Source organism: Phyllostomus hastatus, unplaced genomic scaffold (genome assembly GCF_019186645.2).
Source record: "Phyllostomus hastatus isolate PE091 unplaced genomic scaffold, TTU_PhHast_1.1 phas_contig_86, whole genome shotgun sequence".
NCBI classification, from domain to species: domain Eukaryota; kingdom Metazoa; phylum Chordata; class Mammalia; order Chiroptera; family Phyllostomidae; genus Phyllostomus; species Phyllostomus hastatus.
Genome location: NW_025333977.1, coordinates 64,320,374 through 64,337,339, shown reverse-complemented (window position 1 = coordinate 64,337,339; position 16,966 = coordinate 64,320,374). Strand labels below are relative to the sequence as shown.

The following is a 16,966-nucleotide window of genomic DNA, read 5'->3' as shown; positions in this document are numbered from 1 at the left end:
GAGAAAATAGGTAATGTTAAGAAAACAAGCAATATGTCAACAGGCCAACGAAAAAAGGCTACAAAGAGATAAAGAAATGGACTAGTTTCCATAAACCTCCGTCATCAATTCTAATTTTCACATTAAGTATGTCTTTATCTTCTTAAAATACATTGCATCAGGATATAAATGACTTTATCTCCTGTCATTATCTTCTTAAATATGTATTCATGATTTAAAATTTTTATCTTCACCTGAGGATATATTTATTGACTTTAGAGAGGGAGGGAGAGAGAGAAACATTGATGTGAGAGAGAAACATGGAAGGATCATCCCCCTTAAACGCCCCGACCAGGAATGGAACCTGCAATCCAGGTATGTGCCCTGGCTGGTAATCGAACCTGCAACCTTTTGGTACATGGGACGACAATCGAACCAAATGAACCACACTTGCCAGGGCCAACATGTTCTTGTTTTAAATACCCAAATATTTAATGTGAACTGGTAATATTTGAGCTTATCTGCATTTCCAGTGTGTGACTGTGTCTACATAAATGTGCAATGTACTGGAGAAGTGGGGCCTCTTCTATCTATAATAATTTACTTTGCATAGCACTGTACATAAAGAACATTATATCCAATTAGAAACAAATTGGGAAACAAGAAAATGAAAAACCAAAATAAGTTCTAAAAAAATTATCACAAAATACCACAATTTAATATCAGGTGGCCCAGGTCAAAAAGTTTAATAACATACTGTCTTTACCTAATAGACCATTTCAGGTAAATATATATTATTTAAAAAATACATGGAACAAAAAAATCTAATGAACCCTTACCAACGCTCTTTAAAAATTATCCATATGGTGCTGGTACTTAGGAGGCATCTGGTTGTACCGCGTTTAGTGATGTTAAAACCGATCAGTGGACTCAGCTGGAGTCAACCTGATTCAGCCAAAATAGCATCGCTGAATGAGTTTAGCAACCAGTGATGACCTCTGCTAAATTCCATTATTTTATAATAGCTTATAAAATCACAACTTTTCTAGTTGTATATTCTTTCTGCATTTACTAGTTGGATTTTTTGCTAAAAAGCAAGCTTTCATCAACTACTTGCTTACTTCTATTTACATATACAATGCAGAGAAAAGTCAAGATAAATCATCAATCCTTTGCCTTCATTTCCTAATTTAATAATAATAAATTTGTGCTCTACCAACCTCCAAAGGTGATCAAGTTGCTTTCTTTGGCTTGTGGGGGATAGCATTTTGAAATAATGGATTACTAAAATATATTTGATGTATTTCAATATATTGTAGTCACAGTTCTTTTTCAGTTACCCATTCTTGGTCAGTGGGAGTCCCCTTTTATTTGGCTCCTATGTTCTTTTGGTACAACTCCTACACTCTTTGATATCTTCTGGCTTTTTTGTAAGAAATAATATTCCAGACCTAGAATCAGCCATTGCCTAAGGAGGCCTTCTTCCTTTCAAATGGATGGTATTTTAATGACCGCAGCCTGGGTGCTACGGACATTTGTTGCTATTGACTTGCTATTGTTTTCTAGATCCTTTCAGTGGACAAACTAGGTGGAAGAAGGTATTTTTTAAGAAAAAAACTGCAGAGGAATTCTGACCAAGATGGGCGTAAGCAGAAGCACTTCACTTCCTTGTACAACCAAAAGAAGGATAACAACCAATTTAAAAATAATCATCAACCAGAACTGCCAGAAAATCAAACTGCATGGAACTCTGACAACCAAGGAGTTAAAGAAACATTCATCAAGACCAGTAGGAGGGACAGAGACAGGCGGCCACATGGTAGGAGAGGACCAGCAGCAAGGCACTGGACTGAGCAGGTGAGGAAAGGCTTGTTGACCAGGAAACTGAAGACTCAAAATCTCTAGCTGTAAAATACTGTGGGGGTTGTCACCATGGGAGAAACTCCCAGTCTCACAGGAGAATTCGTTGGAAAGTGGGGCTAGAGCACAGCGAGCAAGTGGCATTGTTCCCACTCTAACCTCTCCCCCATAGACTTGCCACAATTCAGAAAAGACGGTTGCTCCACCCTGGTGAATACCTAAGGCTCTGCACCCTTATAGCATAATAGGTGCACCGAGACAAAGAAACATGGCCCAAATGAAAGAATAGATCAAAATTCCAGAAAATAAGTTAAGAAAACCTATTGATGCAGAGTTGAAAACACTGGTAATCAGGATGCTCACAGGACTGATTGAGGTCAGTCACAAAATGAAGGAGCAAATGAAGGCTACACAAAGTGAACTAAAACAAAATATTCAGGGAACCAACAGTGGAGGGAAGGAAACTAGGACTCAAATCAACCACTTTGAACAAAAGAAAGGAACAAACATCCAACTGGAACAGAATGAAGAAATAAGAATTCAAAAAAGTGAGGAGAGGCTTAGGAACCTCTGGGACAACTTTAAATGTTCCAATATCTGATTTATAGGGGTGCCAGAAGGAGAAGAGGAAGGCGAAGAAATTGAAAACTCAGTTAAACAAACAATGAAGGAAAACTTCCCCAACCTGGTGCAGGAAACAGACTTCCAGGAAGTCCAGGAAGCCCAGAGAGTCCCAAACAAGTTGGACCCAAGGAGGAACACAGACCAAGAGACATCATCATTAAATTAGCCAAGATTAAAGATAAGGAGAGAATCTTCAAAGTATCAAGAGAAAAGGAGAGAGTTGCCTAAAAAGGAGTACCCATAAGGCTATCAGTTAATTTCTCAAAAGAAACCTTACAGGCAAGAAAGGGTGGAAAGAAGTATTGGAAGTCATGAAAGGCAAGGACCTACATCCAAGATTACTCTATCCAGCCAAGCTATCATTTAGAATGGAAGGGCAGATAAAGTGGTTCCCAGATAAGGTCAACTTAAGGGAATTCATCATCACCAAGCCCTTATTATATGAAACATTAAATGGACTTACTTAAGAAATAAAAGCTCAAAAACTATGAACAATAAAATGACAACAAACTCGTAACTATCAACTGAACCTAAACAACAAAACAAAAACTAAGCAAACTACTAGAACAGGAACAGAATCACAGAAATGGAGATCATATGGAGGAATATCGGTGGGGAGGGAGGTGAGAATGGGAGGAAAGGTACAAGAAATAAGAAGCATAATTAGTAGGCATAAGATAGACAGGGGGAGGTTAATAGTAGTATAGGAAATAGAGAAGCCAAAGAACTTATATGACAACCCATGGACATGAACTAAGGGGTGGGGAAATGCTGGAGGGTTAGGAGTTGCAGGGAGGAGAAGGGATAAAGGGGAGAAAACAATTGGGACAACTGTAATAGCATTATCAATATAATATACTTAAAAAATAAAAAGGGATGGAAAGAAATCAATGATGCTATAAAAAATACTGAGGGCAATAGAGAGGTTTTTAAACATATGACAAATATTTTAACTTTTGATGAATAAAATATATACTTTCCTATTAAAAAAAGAAAAAAGTTTAAATCATGAGCTCATATTGATTTTTTCATTTTAAATCAAATAGTACCAAGTTTTTACTTAGATTACTAAATTGTATAACTTTTTTAAGCTGAAAACTACAGTTCTTAATAACACTGTCATTGACAATTTGCATTATCCTACAATATGAGTTTCAATACAATTATTATTACTAAAAATATTACTAAATGCAGATTAAAATCTCTTTGTGGTTATTCTTGTCTCTGAAATATATCACACAAGTGATGTACAGTCAAAATATCAGGGTTTTAAAATTACTTGAAACAATCCCTCTCCGTATGGTTACATCACCATAGAGCCAGGTTCACTTGTTTCAGCATGCTTTTGCTTTTCAGTTTTATTTCTTTTACTTTAAGATTTAATTTTTAAAACATTTATGTGGTTCCAAATTCAAAACTATAAAAACAAAGTACAATTAGGAGTCCTTCTCTCTCTAGCCCATCCATTCTCCTATAAGTAACCATTTTCATTTGTGTTTAGTTCATTGCCCCCTTCCATTATTTCTTTTTGAAAATATATACATGCATATGGGCAAAATGACATTTTAAAGATCACCGTGTGGGCACTTTAGATGTTAACTGCTATTTACCGGTTGGGTGATGTTTCTGCATGTGTCTCCACACTTCCTTTCTTTTTAAGAAACTAACATATTATATATATACTCTTGTGTTCCACCTTCCATCTCTTTAAACAGTAAATCCTAAAATAACTCTGAAGTAGTGTAAAGCCATCTTCTTTACTACTATATTCTTTATAAGTGAGCAAAAGGCTCATTATAGGGTGCTTCATTGTTTCTTCAGCCAGACCCACACTGAAGGACTTTTGGGTTGTTCTCAGTGATTTGTTTCCACAAAGAGTGCTGTGAAGAATAAGTATAGGAAAGACTTATTTCTTACTTGGGGAACAGATTCCAGGAAGTGGAGATACTAAATCAAAGAACAAATGCAAATGTTATTTTATGGAAATTATACCAATGTCCTTCCTCTCACCCTCAAATCATAAAAATCATGCAGAGAAAAAGGGACACAAAGAAATGAAGTGTTTGGGGAACTTCATTTCTAATTTTTCAAACAAATACTTCACTCTGGTAAAAATTAGTTTTGAATTTTTATATTGATATGAAAACAGCACAACACATTGCCATGTAACTTTCACTGTCTATATTGAAAACTGTGGAAGACACTTATTTTAAAATAAAAATAGCAGGTATAATAAAAATGGGGTGTAAGGTTGAAAGACAGGACCTCTTTTTTGGCAGTTGTAATTCTGAAGTTCAACGTTTTTTTTGAGTGAAGCCCTCAAGATTTCCTAAAATATGATACAATTCAATCATTTTAAAGTAAATGGAACAAAAAAGCCTTTACAACAAGCTTCTTTCCATTCCTATTCCAAATTCTGTATATTTAGCAAGTTCTGATATCTAAAGAAAACAAAGAAACCTTTGTTTAAATTCAAACCCCCTTTTAAGTGACTAATGTATTTTATATGTAATACAGGATTGGATGACAGAGCCTGTGCCAAACACTCCAGGCAGGCCTTCTTAACAAGGACTTCCTGTTACCAACCAGCTCCAATGAAAATGATCTTTCTTTAATCTAAAGACTGGGTGGTTAACAGGCAAAACCGGATTCTCCAGGTGTGAAGTAAGCAATTTGTCCTTTCAGCAAAAAGACAATTTTATCTCTAACTTATTTGGTCTCATAATTTGGCTTTCAATTAACTTAAGTATCTGAAAACCATACAGAAACTGCCTGTGAGCTATAAGATAGAAACTTAAATATTTGATCAAAACATTACAGGTGATACTCAGTTTTTCTCTCAAAGGCAGAACTCCAACACCGCAGGCGGAAAAGCAACAAAAGGAACAAGACCAAAGGTAAATAAACCACTCTTTTCTGTGCTTTTTAATGTGAGACATGGATAGCCTGAAATCTATGACATTTAAAATAGCTCTACAGATAATTAAAATTACTTGTTTTGTTCAGATTTGGACAGAACTACCGGCAGCTGGCCTGCTCATATATTACTACTGATAAATTGAACAGGATTTGGGTTCAGATATCTCAGATACTCAGATACCACTGTAATGAAAACCAACTTTTTCTGTTAAGTCCTTTAAAAAAAATTGCTTCTCATTTTGGGAACACTAGAAGTCAGATACTATGAAAACAAACTTCAAATTCTTTCTTTTATAGACTGACTATAAATTAGTCATACTGTGCTTGCTTTAAGGAACACTTTTAATTAACACTGAGTTCTGAAAAGCTTATGCCCAAATTTGACATATACATAACTTTTAAAAACTTAAGATTAAATTTCTACAAGGTTTTAATTAATTTCTTCATTGTTGTTTCCCAGAATATTTTGAAATTGAAAAAATTAGAAAATAATATTTTAAGAGGACTACTGTAAAATATCAAAGTACTCACTTTTTAAATGATTTAGCTAGTGTATTAAAAGTATATAATTATAAAATTTAATATAAATATATTTGATTTGATAGTTTTACATAAAGTCAGAATTTAAATGCTATATATATGTAGATCTGATATTTTCAAAATTAAGAAATATATAGTTAACCCAAACATAGTTTATTTTCTGATATTTCTTCAAAGTTATTTTATAATTGTTACCATTATAGAACTTAATAACCTGTTTCAAATCAAAATAATAATGGCTTTTAGTAAGTTTTAAGGGTAGCTTTGAAAGCGAACTCTATAATACCTACAACACATTGTCTTCATGGCTATGCAGTTTTAAATATAATATAAAAATCATATTATGTATGTACAATGTATTTCCATCAGGCAAGTAAGAGTTCAAAGTGACAGGTCTTAATATTTAAACAAAAAGGTTTTACTATTATATGAAATAAGTCAGTTGATAATTAACTTATTTAAGCTAAATAAAAAGAATTAAAAAGGCCCTGAAAGAATGCATTACAAAAAATGGCAGATAATTTAAACTTAGAGAAAATATATGCAACTTGTTATTTTTTTGTTTTTCTCATTTAAGTAACTAGAGATGAATATTCCTATAACATTAGCTCCTTTCACCTTGAACTATGGAAATTCTATAAGTTGTCCTCATACACAAAGCAAAACAAAACAAAACAACAAAAAAACCCACCTCATTTTATGTTAGATAAGACTGGGTACATTTCTTGAAATATTTTATTTGATTAATATAATAACTATAAAAAATTATCTTTAAAAAATACAGGGTCCACCAGAAGGCCTGCTTGAGTGTGGTTGGTAGGGTAATAATATGCGTGTAATAATTTATAGTTTTAATTTGAACATTTCACCGAAAATGTCACATGATGTGCTTGAGTGTGACATTGTTGTGTCATGGAATTATCTGCCTATAATTTTGTTATAAAGGATTTTGTAGTTAAAAAATGGGAGTTATTTGTGCCGGACCTATATATAAATCTATAAAGTATATATCCCAGGGTACATTTCTTAAAGCACTAGGTAATTTTTCTCCATATTTCTGTCCCTGGGAATGTTCCTTGTCTGTATTAGGGTAGAGAAAGTTTTATTTGAATCATACAAATTTACTGTTCTATTTCCCAGAACAAATGGTCTAAGTCAATTACCATGTTTATAAGTTAGTGTTTTTTTGCAAATATCAAATTTAAGTTAAAAAATATAGTCAGTTATTGACAGAATTCAAAACTATATAGCAATGAAGAAAAACATGCTGAATGATAATCTGTGTTTAAGTAAAACTCTTCTGACATTAAGATAATAAATTTAAGGTACAGAAAAGATTGTGTAAAATGGTAGTCTCATCAATTTCACCTAGCCTAAGCAATTAAATTGTTTTATAACTATGAGCTTAATATTTTATGTTCATGAACTTTGTCTCTTCCAACTTTTAAATTCTAATTATAAATGCTTAGATGTCTCACTTTTCCTAATATTCTATTTTATAAAGACATGTGATTAAGCAACTAAATTGGAAATAGTTGCACATCTAGTTATGAGTACATAAATACTAGAAAATGCAGTTTGTATACTGCATGTAAGTGCACCTGAGTATCCACATTAAGACATTTCTGCAGAGATGAAGATGAATTTGGGGAACATTTTGAATTGTTAACTCTATACAGATAAACACCCATGACCTTCAGTCAAGATGCACAGAACAGAAATTCTTCCCTCTTCTACATACAGAAGTGTCTGATATGATCTTGTGAAAAAAAAATTATAAAACTACATCATTACATGTGAAGAAAAGGAAAGTGCCAAGTAACAGAAATGAAGAGGGAACATACAAAGTAGAGTAGGAATTAAAGGAATTCCATGAGCTACCAAAAGCTGGGGTGGGTTTAGTATTTGTGCCTAATTAGGGGACTAAAACTGAGTTTCTTAGATGAAGTAGTGAGTGGTGAACTAGGAAAAACAGAACACAATCTATACACACAGACAGTAAAATCTCTGTGGCTTCTCCCAGATTTTACGTGAGGGATCCACTTGGGCTATAAAAATTAGTAGAGAAAAATGAGGCCCATATTTATACTACCCAGGCTACAACAGGGAAACTCCATGGGGCCCTAGAAGTGGCAACCACAAAAATGGTTTAAGAACATATCCAGAGTCCTCGAGGCATCGGTGCTCTGTGGCATTGGAGGAATCTTGTTGCATGTTGGCCTATGTGCACATGCACAGACATGGCTTCATGACTGTACCCAACAAGCCACCCAAAGCTATTGGGACCTGCTCCACCCAACCTGGGCAAGGTCATTCCCGGTAGAGCTATCAGCCCTGTGGACATCAGAGCTATAGTGGCTACAGCCAGTCAGGAAACAGTTTAGGCTACGGCCAGAACACCTACGGTTCTTCTGGACAGGCCCAAAATACAGGCTATGGCACCAGTCAGCTCCCCACAGACATAGAGCAACTGGTGGCTATGGCTGTGGCTAGTTTTCAGTCATCTTATGGGCAACGTCCTAATCTGGCTATGGCCCACAGCCAGCTCCTAGCAGCACCCCAGGAAGTTACAGTAGTTGTTCTCAGAGCATTAACTAGGGGCAGACCCACAGTGGGGGTCATGGAGGCCGAGGGCAAAGAGGACCCATGGGCCTTGGAGGCTATGGAGATGGTGACAGTGGTGGTGGTGGTCAGCAGCCTGGCTATGGAAAGCTCCTATAATCCTCCTCAGTGCTATGGACAACAGAACCAGTACAGCAGTAGCAGTGGAGGTGGTGGAGAGATCAATGGCCAAGATCAGTCCCACATGAGTGGTGGCAGCTGTGGCTGAGGTTATGACGATCAGGACCAGAGTAGTGATGATGGTGGTGGCTACAGGGGAGGCCAGCAGGACAGTGGGGGATGAGGCCATGGAGGCAGTGGCAGTGTTGGTGGAAACGACTGTGGTGGCTTCCATAGATTTGGTAGCTCTCGGGACCAAGGATCACATGACTCTGAATAGGATAATTCAGATACCACCACCATCTTCATGCAAGGCCTGATGAGAATGTTACAACTGAATCTGTGACTGATACATTCAATTAGATTGGTATTATTAAGACAAATAAGAAAGCAAGGCAGCCCACAATTAATCTGTACACAGGGAAACAGGCAAGCTGAAGGGAGAGGCAACGGTATCATCTGAAAACCCACTTCTGCTAAAACAGCTATTGACAGGTTTGATGATGGTGACAGTGGTGGTGGTGGCCAGAGAGAATTCCCGTGGCGGTGGTGGCGGTGGAGGACAGCAGTGAACTAGGGACTGGAAAGTTTCCTAATCCTACAAGTGAAAACATGAACTTCTCTTGGAAGAATGAATGCAACCAGTGTAAGACCCCTAAACCATATAAGCCCGGAGGAGGACCAGGAGGCTCTTATATGGGGGATAGGTATCAAGATGATCATCATGATGGCCAAGGAGGCTATGATCAGGGAGACTACTGAGGCCAAAGCAGGGGCCATGGAGACTTCTGAGGAGGCTAAGGTAGTAGGGACAGAGGTGGGTTTGGCCCTGGCAAGGTGGACTCCAGGGGTGACCACAGACAGGATTGCAGGAAGAAGCCATATTAGCCTGCCTCCTGAGGTTCTGGGACAGCTTGTCTTACATACCCAGTGTTAACATCATTATTTTGTAACCTTCCAGCTCCTGATCACCCACATTTTTCGTGTCAGATTGTAATTTCTGGTTCCCATTAAAAAAACATCACTTCAGTTAAATATTCTTCCTCTAACCCCTCTTCAGAGGACTGATACCCAAGTCAGGAATGTGAGAGTGTTTTCTTCCCTCAGCTCATTCTACCTAGCAGGAACTGGAATAAAGTGTTGGATACTTGGGGGTGGGGGCAGTGGAGAATGTATCCACAATGCAGGGCACTCCAGACATCCTTGTACAAGACAATTTCCCACTGAAGGTAAATGACTAACAAAGTTCACTAAATCCACTTGCCCACCACCAAGAGAAATTGACAGTGGCCACAAGAAAGATATTTATTCCTCAGAAGCCAAAATAACCTAATAATGTAAGGGATCTTTTAACATAAATACTCTTTAACTATTCAAAGGAAATAAATAGACATAGGATCCATAAACCAAGATGAACACAGTATAAACTTAATGGTTGACTTCATATAAACATAATTATTCACCATTTTATATATGCCATGATAAACAGCTCTGAAAGGAAATCTGTCTTTCCTGTAATACCAATAACATAAAAAATTTTTTTAAAGATTCAGCATATTTATTTATTTTTTATAGTCAAGTTAATGAATACAAAATACATATCCAAATATTTTGAGTAATTTCTTCAAGTGCCTTTTATTCAAATATGAGTATGGTACTCCTTCAGGAAACTGTCCTTCCTTGGACAGGAACCCAGGAAAAGATGACCTTTACAAAAGAGTCAAATATCTTGGTTTCCAAAATCAGTGACAGTAACATTCAACTTTCCAAAAGTATTCTGCAAAGGTACACTGTGCGACAATATCAATTAGAAATATTCTATTTCTTTTTAAAAAGAAGTATCCCTGGCTGGTGTGGCTCAGTGAATTGAGTGCCACCTGTGAAACAAAGGGTCGCCGGTTTGATTCCCAGTCAGGGCACATGTCTGGGTTGTGGGCCTGGTACCCAGAAGGGGATGGGCAAGAGGCAACCACACACTGATGTTTCTCTTTCCCTCTCTCCCCCAATTCCCCTCTCTAAAAATAAATAAATAAAATCTTTTAAAAAAGTAACCTACAATGCTTTAGGAAAAAAAGCTTTGTGATAAAACTGATCATTTATTTCTAATTTTTTAAAAAAAGACCTATCCAGCTATAAAACTGTTAGAGGGATTTGTTTTAGGATTTGTTCTAAGTCATACTACCAAAGAGAAAGTTGGAGACATCGTGACTCTTGAGAAATTTAAAGGTTATTAAATGCTTCTTAGCATTACATAGAATTTAATTCTCATGAGTAAACAGATCAAAATGTTTTGATCCCCTGATTGCTCATCAGAGTCTCCAATACTGTTAACTCTTTTGTTCATCCTATTTTATCAGGAATACAAGTTCATTTAAAAAAATTAGTGCAACAAACAATATATCTGCTATATAGTTTGTAGCTGTAAGAATTCATAGTACAGCTTAGTATAAGAATTGAAAACAGAAATCTCTACAGAAATAGGAATGAAGTATACCTCACTTCCTATCTATCTTATCTCAGCCTATGACTATGAGCTAAATCAGAAGAAAATACAATCCCAATCTCTATATGATGTCAAGGATAGGATTCAAAATTTCTTAGAGACTTCCTGTGACACAGGTCTATGAAATCAGAACTAATCCCTTTTCTTCTCTGTAAAGTATTTATTTTGGTTTGATTAAAAATCCTACTAAAGCTGCAAACATAATTACTTTAGACTTGATATACTGTATTACCTCCTGCAAGAACTTTTTTCTTCTAAACGCAGTATTTATACTAACAAAATATAGTATTTGATACCGATTAATTTCATTTGCAGTGTGATTAACTAGGATAATCTATCACTAGGGATTAGGGGAAAAACACAAATCTGCATTAGGCAGATTTATATCTGAATGCAAGCAGCTTTTTAGTTGTGTAGCTTCTGACAAGAAACTTGACCTTGCAGATTAGGGAAATTAGAGTAGTTAAGAAAGTTAACATCCAAATAAGGGGAATTTCAAAGAAAAGTATACAATGAAAATGGAGAAGCTAAAGTTCTTTTAAAAATTAGGACCAATCCCCACCAAATCCTAAATACATAAATTTTCAGATTGAAAAGAGCTACTTACTGTCTAGCAAATACAGCAGAAGGACCTACCCTGGGTATGTTATTGTGAAATTTTAGAACATCAGAAATAAAAAGAAAAGGCCAACAGTTTTATGAAAGAAAATTTTTAAAAAATATGTCAGGAATCAGATGGCAGATTTCTCAAGAGCAGCAAAGAAAGTTAAAAGAAAACACAGCAAATTTTTCAAAATAATAATAAGGGAATATATAACTTCCAAGAAAGAATTATATCCACAGAAAATATATAATTCAGATGTAAGAATAGAATAAAGACATTTTCAGAAGTAAAAGTTACACATTCACATTTTAAAAGGAAGCTAAGGCATGCACCCCAATTACGTGATAAACCAGTAATAGGAACCAGGAATCACAAGATATAGAAGAAAGAAAAAAATTCCAATACAAGACCTGCATATCAGGTCGAGCTAAAGCAGGTGTCAAACTCGTTTTCACCAGGGGCCACATTAGCCTCGCTGTTGCTTTCAAAGGGCCTAATGTAATTTTAGAACTGTATAAATGTAACTCCTTAATAGTTAAGCGAGAGATTAAAACAAGGTGGAGGGCCAGATTTGGCCTGTGGGCCTTGTGTTTGCCACCTGTGAACTAGAGGGTTCCAGAAAAGAAGCCTCAAAAATGGAAATAATAACATGAAAGAAAAAAAAACAGAATACCTATTATTTTTAAATATACTAAGAAGACATTTTCAGGTCAATTTAAGAGTTTTAGATTGAATTAGTGATACATATGTATTAAACAACTGAAAATATATATATACATGAAACAACTGAAAAACTCAGATAATAATTGAAAAAAATAACAAGTTAAATGGTTCTTGATCAGTATGATGATTACAGTTCCCTTTACGAAAAATCATAAAATTATACATTTTGTTTTAGGCACTTTCTGTATATATGTTAATAGGTCAATGAAAAGCTTTCTTAAAATAAATGTATTAAATTTCCTAGATCCATCCACAGACATGGCCTAGAAACAATTTTGTTAAAAAAACTTACTTGAGAAAGTATATAATACCTTATTTGACTCTGGTATATATAATATTTGTTTAGTCATACTAATGTTAACACAGAATATTGATTAACCAAAAATTGTGATATGATTATAGTAATAGGTAAAAATTAAGGGAAAGATGGGCATGTAAGAAAAAATTAAATCCACATATTTATAACAAACACTCAGTATAAATTTTAAATCTGAAAAAAGCAGAGAACACCTACCTAAGCAAATTACATGAGCTAAGGAGTTGATGATGAGGACTTGGGAACTGAAAATGAGGTGTGATGGGGCAGGTAGGTGTTGGCTGTGTGTCTTTTATAAGCCTTGACATTATTTGACTTCTTAAACTGTGCATGTGCATTAACTTAAGGAAAATAAAAATCATGTTTAAAGAGAGCCAATTTAAAACAAAAAGCTTATGACTACATCAAAAGTGATATAATATCTTAAACACTTTTAATTGTATACTGTCCATCTCCCCTCACATAGTAAATTATTCAGGGACAGGTATTACTGAATATACTCGTATACTACAGCACTTAAACTTTGCATATAATAAGCCCAAGTAATCATTTGACAAATGTCAGTCCTTTAAAACCAAAGGAATATTATCAGGACATTGGTTTAACTTTTTATGCAATGCAGGCATCATTTTTACAACATCCTTGACTGGATCATCATTCAAGAACATCTCACTGACCATCTCCAGTGATGGCAAGCTTACTGACTCATGACGCAGTTCATTCCATCTCGGAACAGCTCTACTTGTTTGAAGAGTCTTCCTTATACTAAATTAAAACTATCTCCATGTAATTTCCATCCAGTGTCATTTGGAGTTATGCCAAGTAAGTCTAATTCCTTTTACATATCCAGACCTACACATTTTAGAAAACAGTTGTAGATATTCCCTATATTTCCATTTCTTTGAATAATTTCCACATACTATGTGTGGTCTTCAAATCTTTTTTCCATGACAGTTTGGAAATTCCTAATTTATGAATTTTCATCTCAAAATATCACAGTCAGAATTTAACACAGTCCCTCTCCCATTTGCTCTGACTAGCACAGAGTCAGTGGATCAAACACCTTTCTTAGTCAACCAAGATATCACAGGTATTCATGAGAGTACAAAGACTATTCTGATGGTTCTGACCGAAATCTCATCATTAACTTAAATTCCCAGTAATTTTCATAAGCCTTGCTATGAATGCAAAGGCCTTCCATTTTGTAGATGTGAAGATGTTTTCTAAACAACTCCATGAATATTTCACATCTACCCTGGTTAAACACATTTTTGTTACTTTTAGTATAGTGTTCCATGTTATTTTAATCTTTAAATCCCAATTCTGTACTTCAACATAATAAAGATCTCTCCAAATTCTGTACCATCAACATATTTGATAAGCATGGTTTCATGACAACACCCAAATCACTGATAAAAACATTTGCAAAAATATATCAAAACTAAGTCCTATAGTATACAGCATTAAGGAGACCTTTTTCTCTGATATTGATGTTTTGTGTGTTTCAATGAGCTATTTGTAGCTCCTTTAACAACTTCTTAGCTGCCAAAAAATCATGAAAGGCATGTTTAAATGCCTTTCTAAATTCAATATATTCTGTGAAAATTAAGTATTTAACAGCATTGCTTTTTATTCACTTCATTATATATATATATATGATACATATTATTATATATAAATTATGCACATCATCTTGATCCTTTAGATAACTACCAACATAAGGTGTGAGAAATGTCAATATTATCAGTTTTCCCAAAATAAGATTTTATATTAATATATTCTTATGTTTGTAAAAACATCACTTAATATAAATTTTGTTCTAAAATCACCTAGATATCTTTGCAAAGGAATCCTAAGAATGAGAAATCAGTTTACTCAGACCAAGAATATATTTTCGTACATATGCAATGCTTAAGAAAACCAAACTATGTCAAATAATGTTAATCAATCAAAAGCCTCAGAAATTTTAAGATAAGTTCAACATTATCTCTATTGCTTAAACCTCTCATAAGAAATCTTCCCTGCCACTATACTGGTTTTAACTAAATTATGCACATTTAGCAGAATGAGTATATTTTTAACATTACATAGACCAAATTAACCAGGGACAGCTATCTTTAGCAATAAGGGCACTTTCAGGGAATCCTTTCAATTTTAAAAGCTGAAGATATGCTCAAGTCAAATCCTCCATTCTAAGATATATCTTCCTATATCAAAGAAAATCTATTATTATGTGGCAGCTTCATGACATGAAATATTATTTGGGGGTAGCTGTATCTCTCACTGCTTTCTCAGGTACTTCACTCAAATGAATGGAACTCACAGTAGTCCCACATCATGCAAAGCAATTTACGAATTATTACACATTACTTTTTCTATTGTACTGTTGTTTATAAGAAAATTCTTATTGATTTTTCTAATTTGTTAACCTCTTTCCAGAGAAGTAGGAGGATTTCCCCTAGGATGTAAGTATACCTTTGTGAAGCCAACTACCCCATGGGAAAATACTAAACTTTTCTTTGTTCAACATAACCATTTTTGCTTTTTAGGGAAAGAGGGAAGATGAAGGACCGACTTCAAGAATTAAAACAACGAACAAAAGAACTCGAACTCTCTAGAGACAGGCATGTGCCAACTACAGAAGCAGATGAACAAGGAATGTTTCTGCAGCAAGCTGTTATTTATGAAAGAGAGCCTGTAGCAGAGAGACACCTACATGAGATCCAAAAGCTACAGGAGAGTCTTAACAATTTGACAGATGGTGTTCAAAAATTTGGGCAGCAACAGAAAAGTCTGGTGGCTTCAATGAGAAGGTTTAGTCTACTTAAGAAAGAGTCTAGCATTACAAAGGAGATAAAAATCCAAGCAGAACACATAATGAGAGGTTTGGATAATTTAGTAAAAGAAGCAAAAAAATCAGAGGCTGAAAATGGTCCGTCATCAGTGGTCACAAGGATACTTAAATCTCAGCATGCTGCAATGTTCCGCCATTTTCAGCAAACTATGTTTATATACAATGACACAATAGCAGCAAAGCAAGAGAAGTGCAAAACATTTATTTTCCGTCAGCTTGAAGTTGCTGGAAAAGAAGTACCTGAAGAAGAAGTAAATGATATGCTTCAGCAAGGAAAATGGGAAGTGTTTAATGAAAATTTGCTTACAGAAATCAATATCACTAAAGCACAACTTTCAGAGATAGAACAGAGACACAAGGAACTTGTTAATTTGGAAAATCAAATAAAGGATTTAAGGGAGCTTTTCATTCAGATATCTCTTTTAGTAGAAGAACAAGGAGAAAGCATCAACAATATTGAAATGATAGTGAATGGTACAAAAGAGTATGTTAACACTACTAAGGAGAAATTTGGACTAGCTGTAAAATATAAAAAAAGAAATCCTTGCAGGGTACTGTGTTGTTGGTGTTGTCCATGCTGTGGCTCAAAATAAAGAAGCTATTTTAGAAATGTTTCCAGCTGTAGAATGATGTCTCTCGTATTTTAGTATCTTGTTTTTCTTCCTTTCACAGATTAATTCACATACCTTTCACCACTATTAAGTTGAAATTTCCCCCTTTAGCCCTCACCCACTAGAATTACATAAACTTCTAAAGCCAGTGACATAAAATGTCTTCATTTTGTAAACTAAAAATAGTATACTTAGCTGTTAAAAATGAGATGAATGATCTCAAATTTCTAATCAGGTATCAAGCTCTATTACACACTTTTGTAATTTCCAAAGCCTTTAGAAGGTGAATGTCAACAAGTGACAACTACTTAACAATCCTTTGGCTCATTTGAGAATATTTTTGTAGTTAAAATGTGTATAAAGCAAGACCTCAAAGGATGCTAATTCAAGCAAAACTAAACCGGAAGCTGTATCAAATCTTTTATGCTCAATATGTCAGATAATTCAGTGTTCAACAAATCCTGACAAAATCAGCTAGGTACTTAATGAAGAGTCTAGTTGGTTACCAGAAGCTGAATCTAGTTTAAGGCCTAAGAAGGTAAATTAAGGCACTGTTTTCCTGAACAGGGCCCACTCAGGACACTGTATTACATACAGATCAAGAGGGTTGGCAAATGAAGAAAAAAATAAAGGTAACTGTATTCTCAAAGGTTTCTCCATCACTTTTTTCTAAAGCCAGATGTTATGTGCTAGGGATATAGTTTAAACTCAC

At 35.0% G+C, this 16,966-nt stretch overlaps 2 protein-coding genes across 9 annotated transcripts in view; one reads left to right on the top strand and one right to left on the bottom strand.

The window, feature by feature from the left end:
• Nucleotides 1–16,966, bottom strand: part of ARL13B (ADP ribosylation factor like GTPase 13B) — a 71,097-nt gene that overhangs the window by 20,394 nt on the left and 33,737 nt on the right. The window lies entirely within an intron of this gene.
• On the top strand, nucleotides 339–16,257 carry STX19 (syntaxin 19). Of its 4 annotated transcripts, none has more exons than XM_045851793.1 (4): nucleotides 339–354; nucleotides 5,309–5,360; nucleotides 13,412–13,611; nucleotides 15,339–16,257. In XM_045851793.1, the coding sequence occupies exon 4, from the start codon at nucleotides 15,352–15,354 to the stop codon at nucleotides 16,234–16,236; it is 885 nt and encodes a 294-aa protein (XP_045707749.1). In that variant the 5' UTR covers nucleotides 339–354; nucleotides 5,309–5,360; nucleotides 13,412–13,611; nucleotides 15,339–15,351; the 3' UTR covers nucleotides 16,237–16,257. The 4 variants fall into 4 exon arrangements, with proteins under 4 accessions (XP_045707749.1, XP_045707747.1, XP_045707746.1 ...); XM_045851791.1 differs by lacking the exon at nucleotides 339–354 and adding an exon at nucleotides 5,089–5,127; XM_045851790.1 differs by lacking the exon at nucleotides 339–354 and having other exon boundaries at nucleotides 5,099–5,360.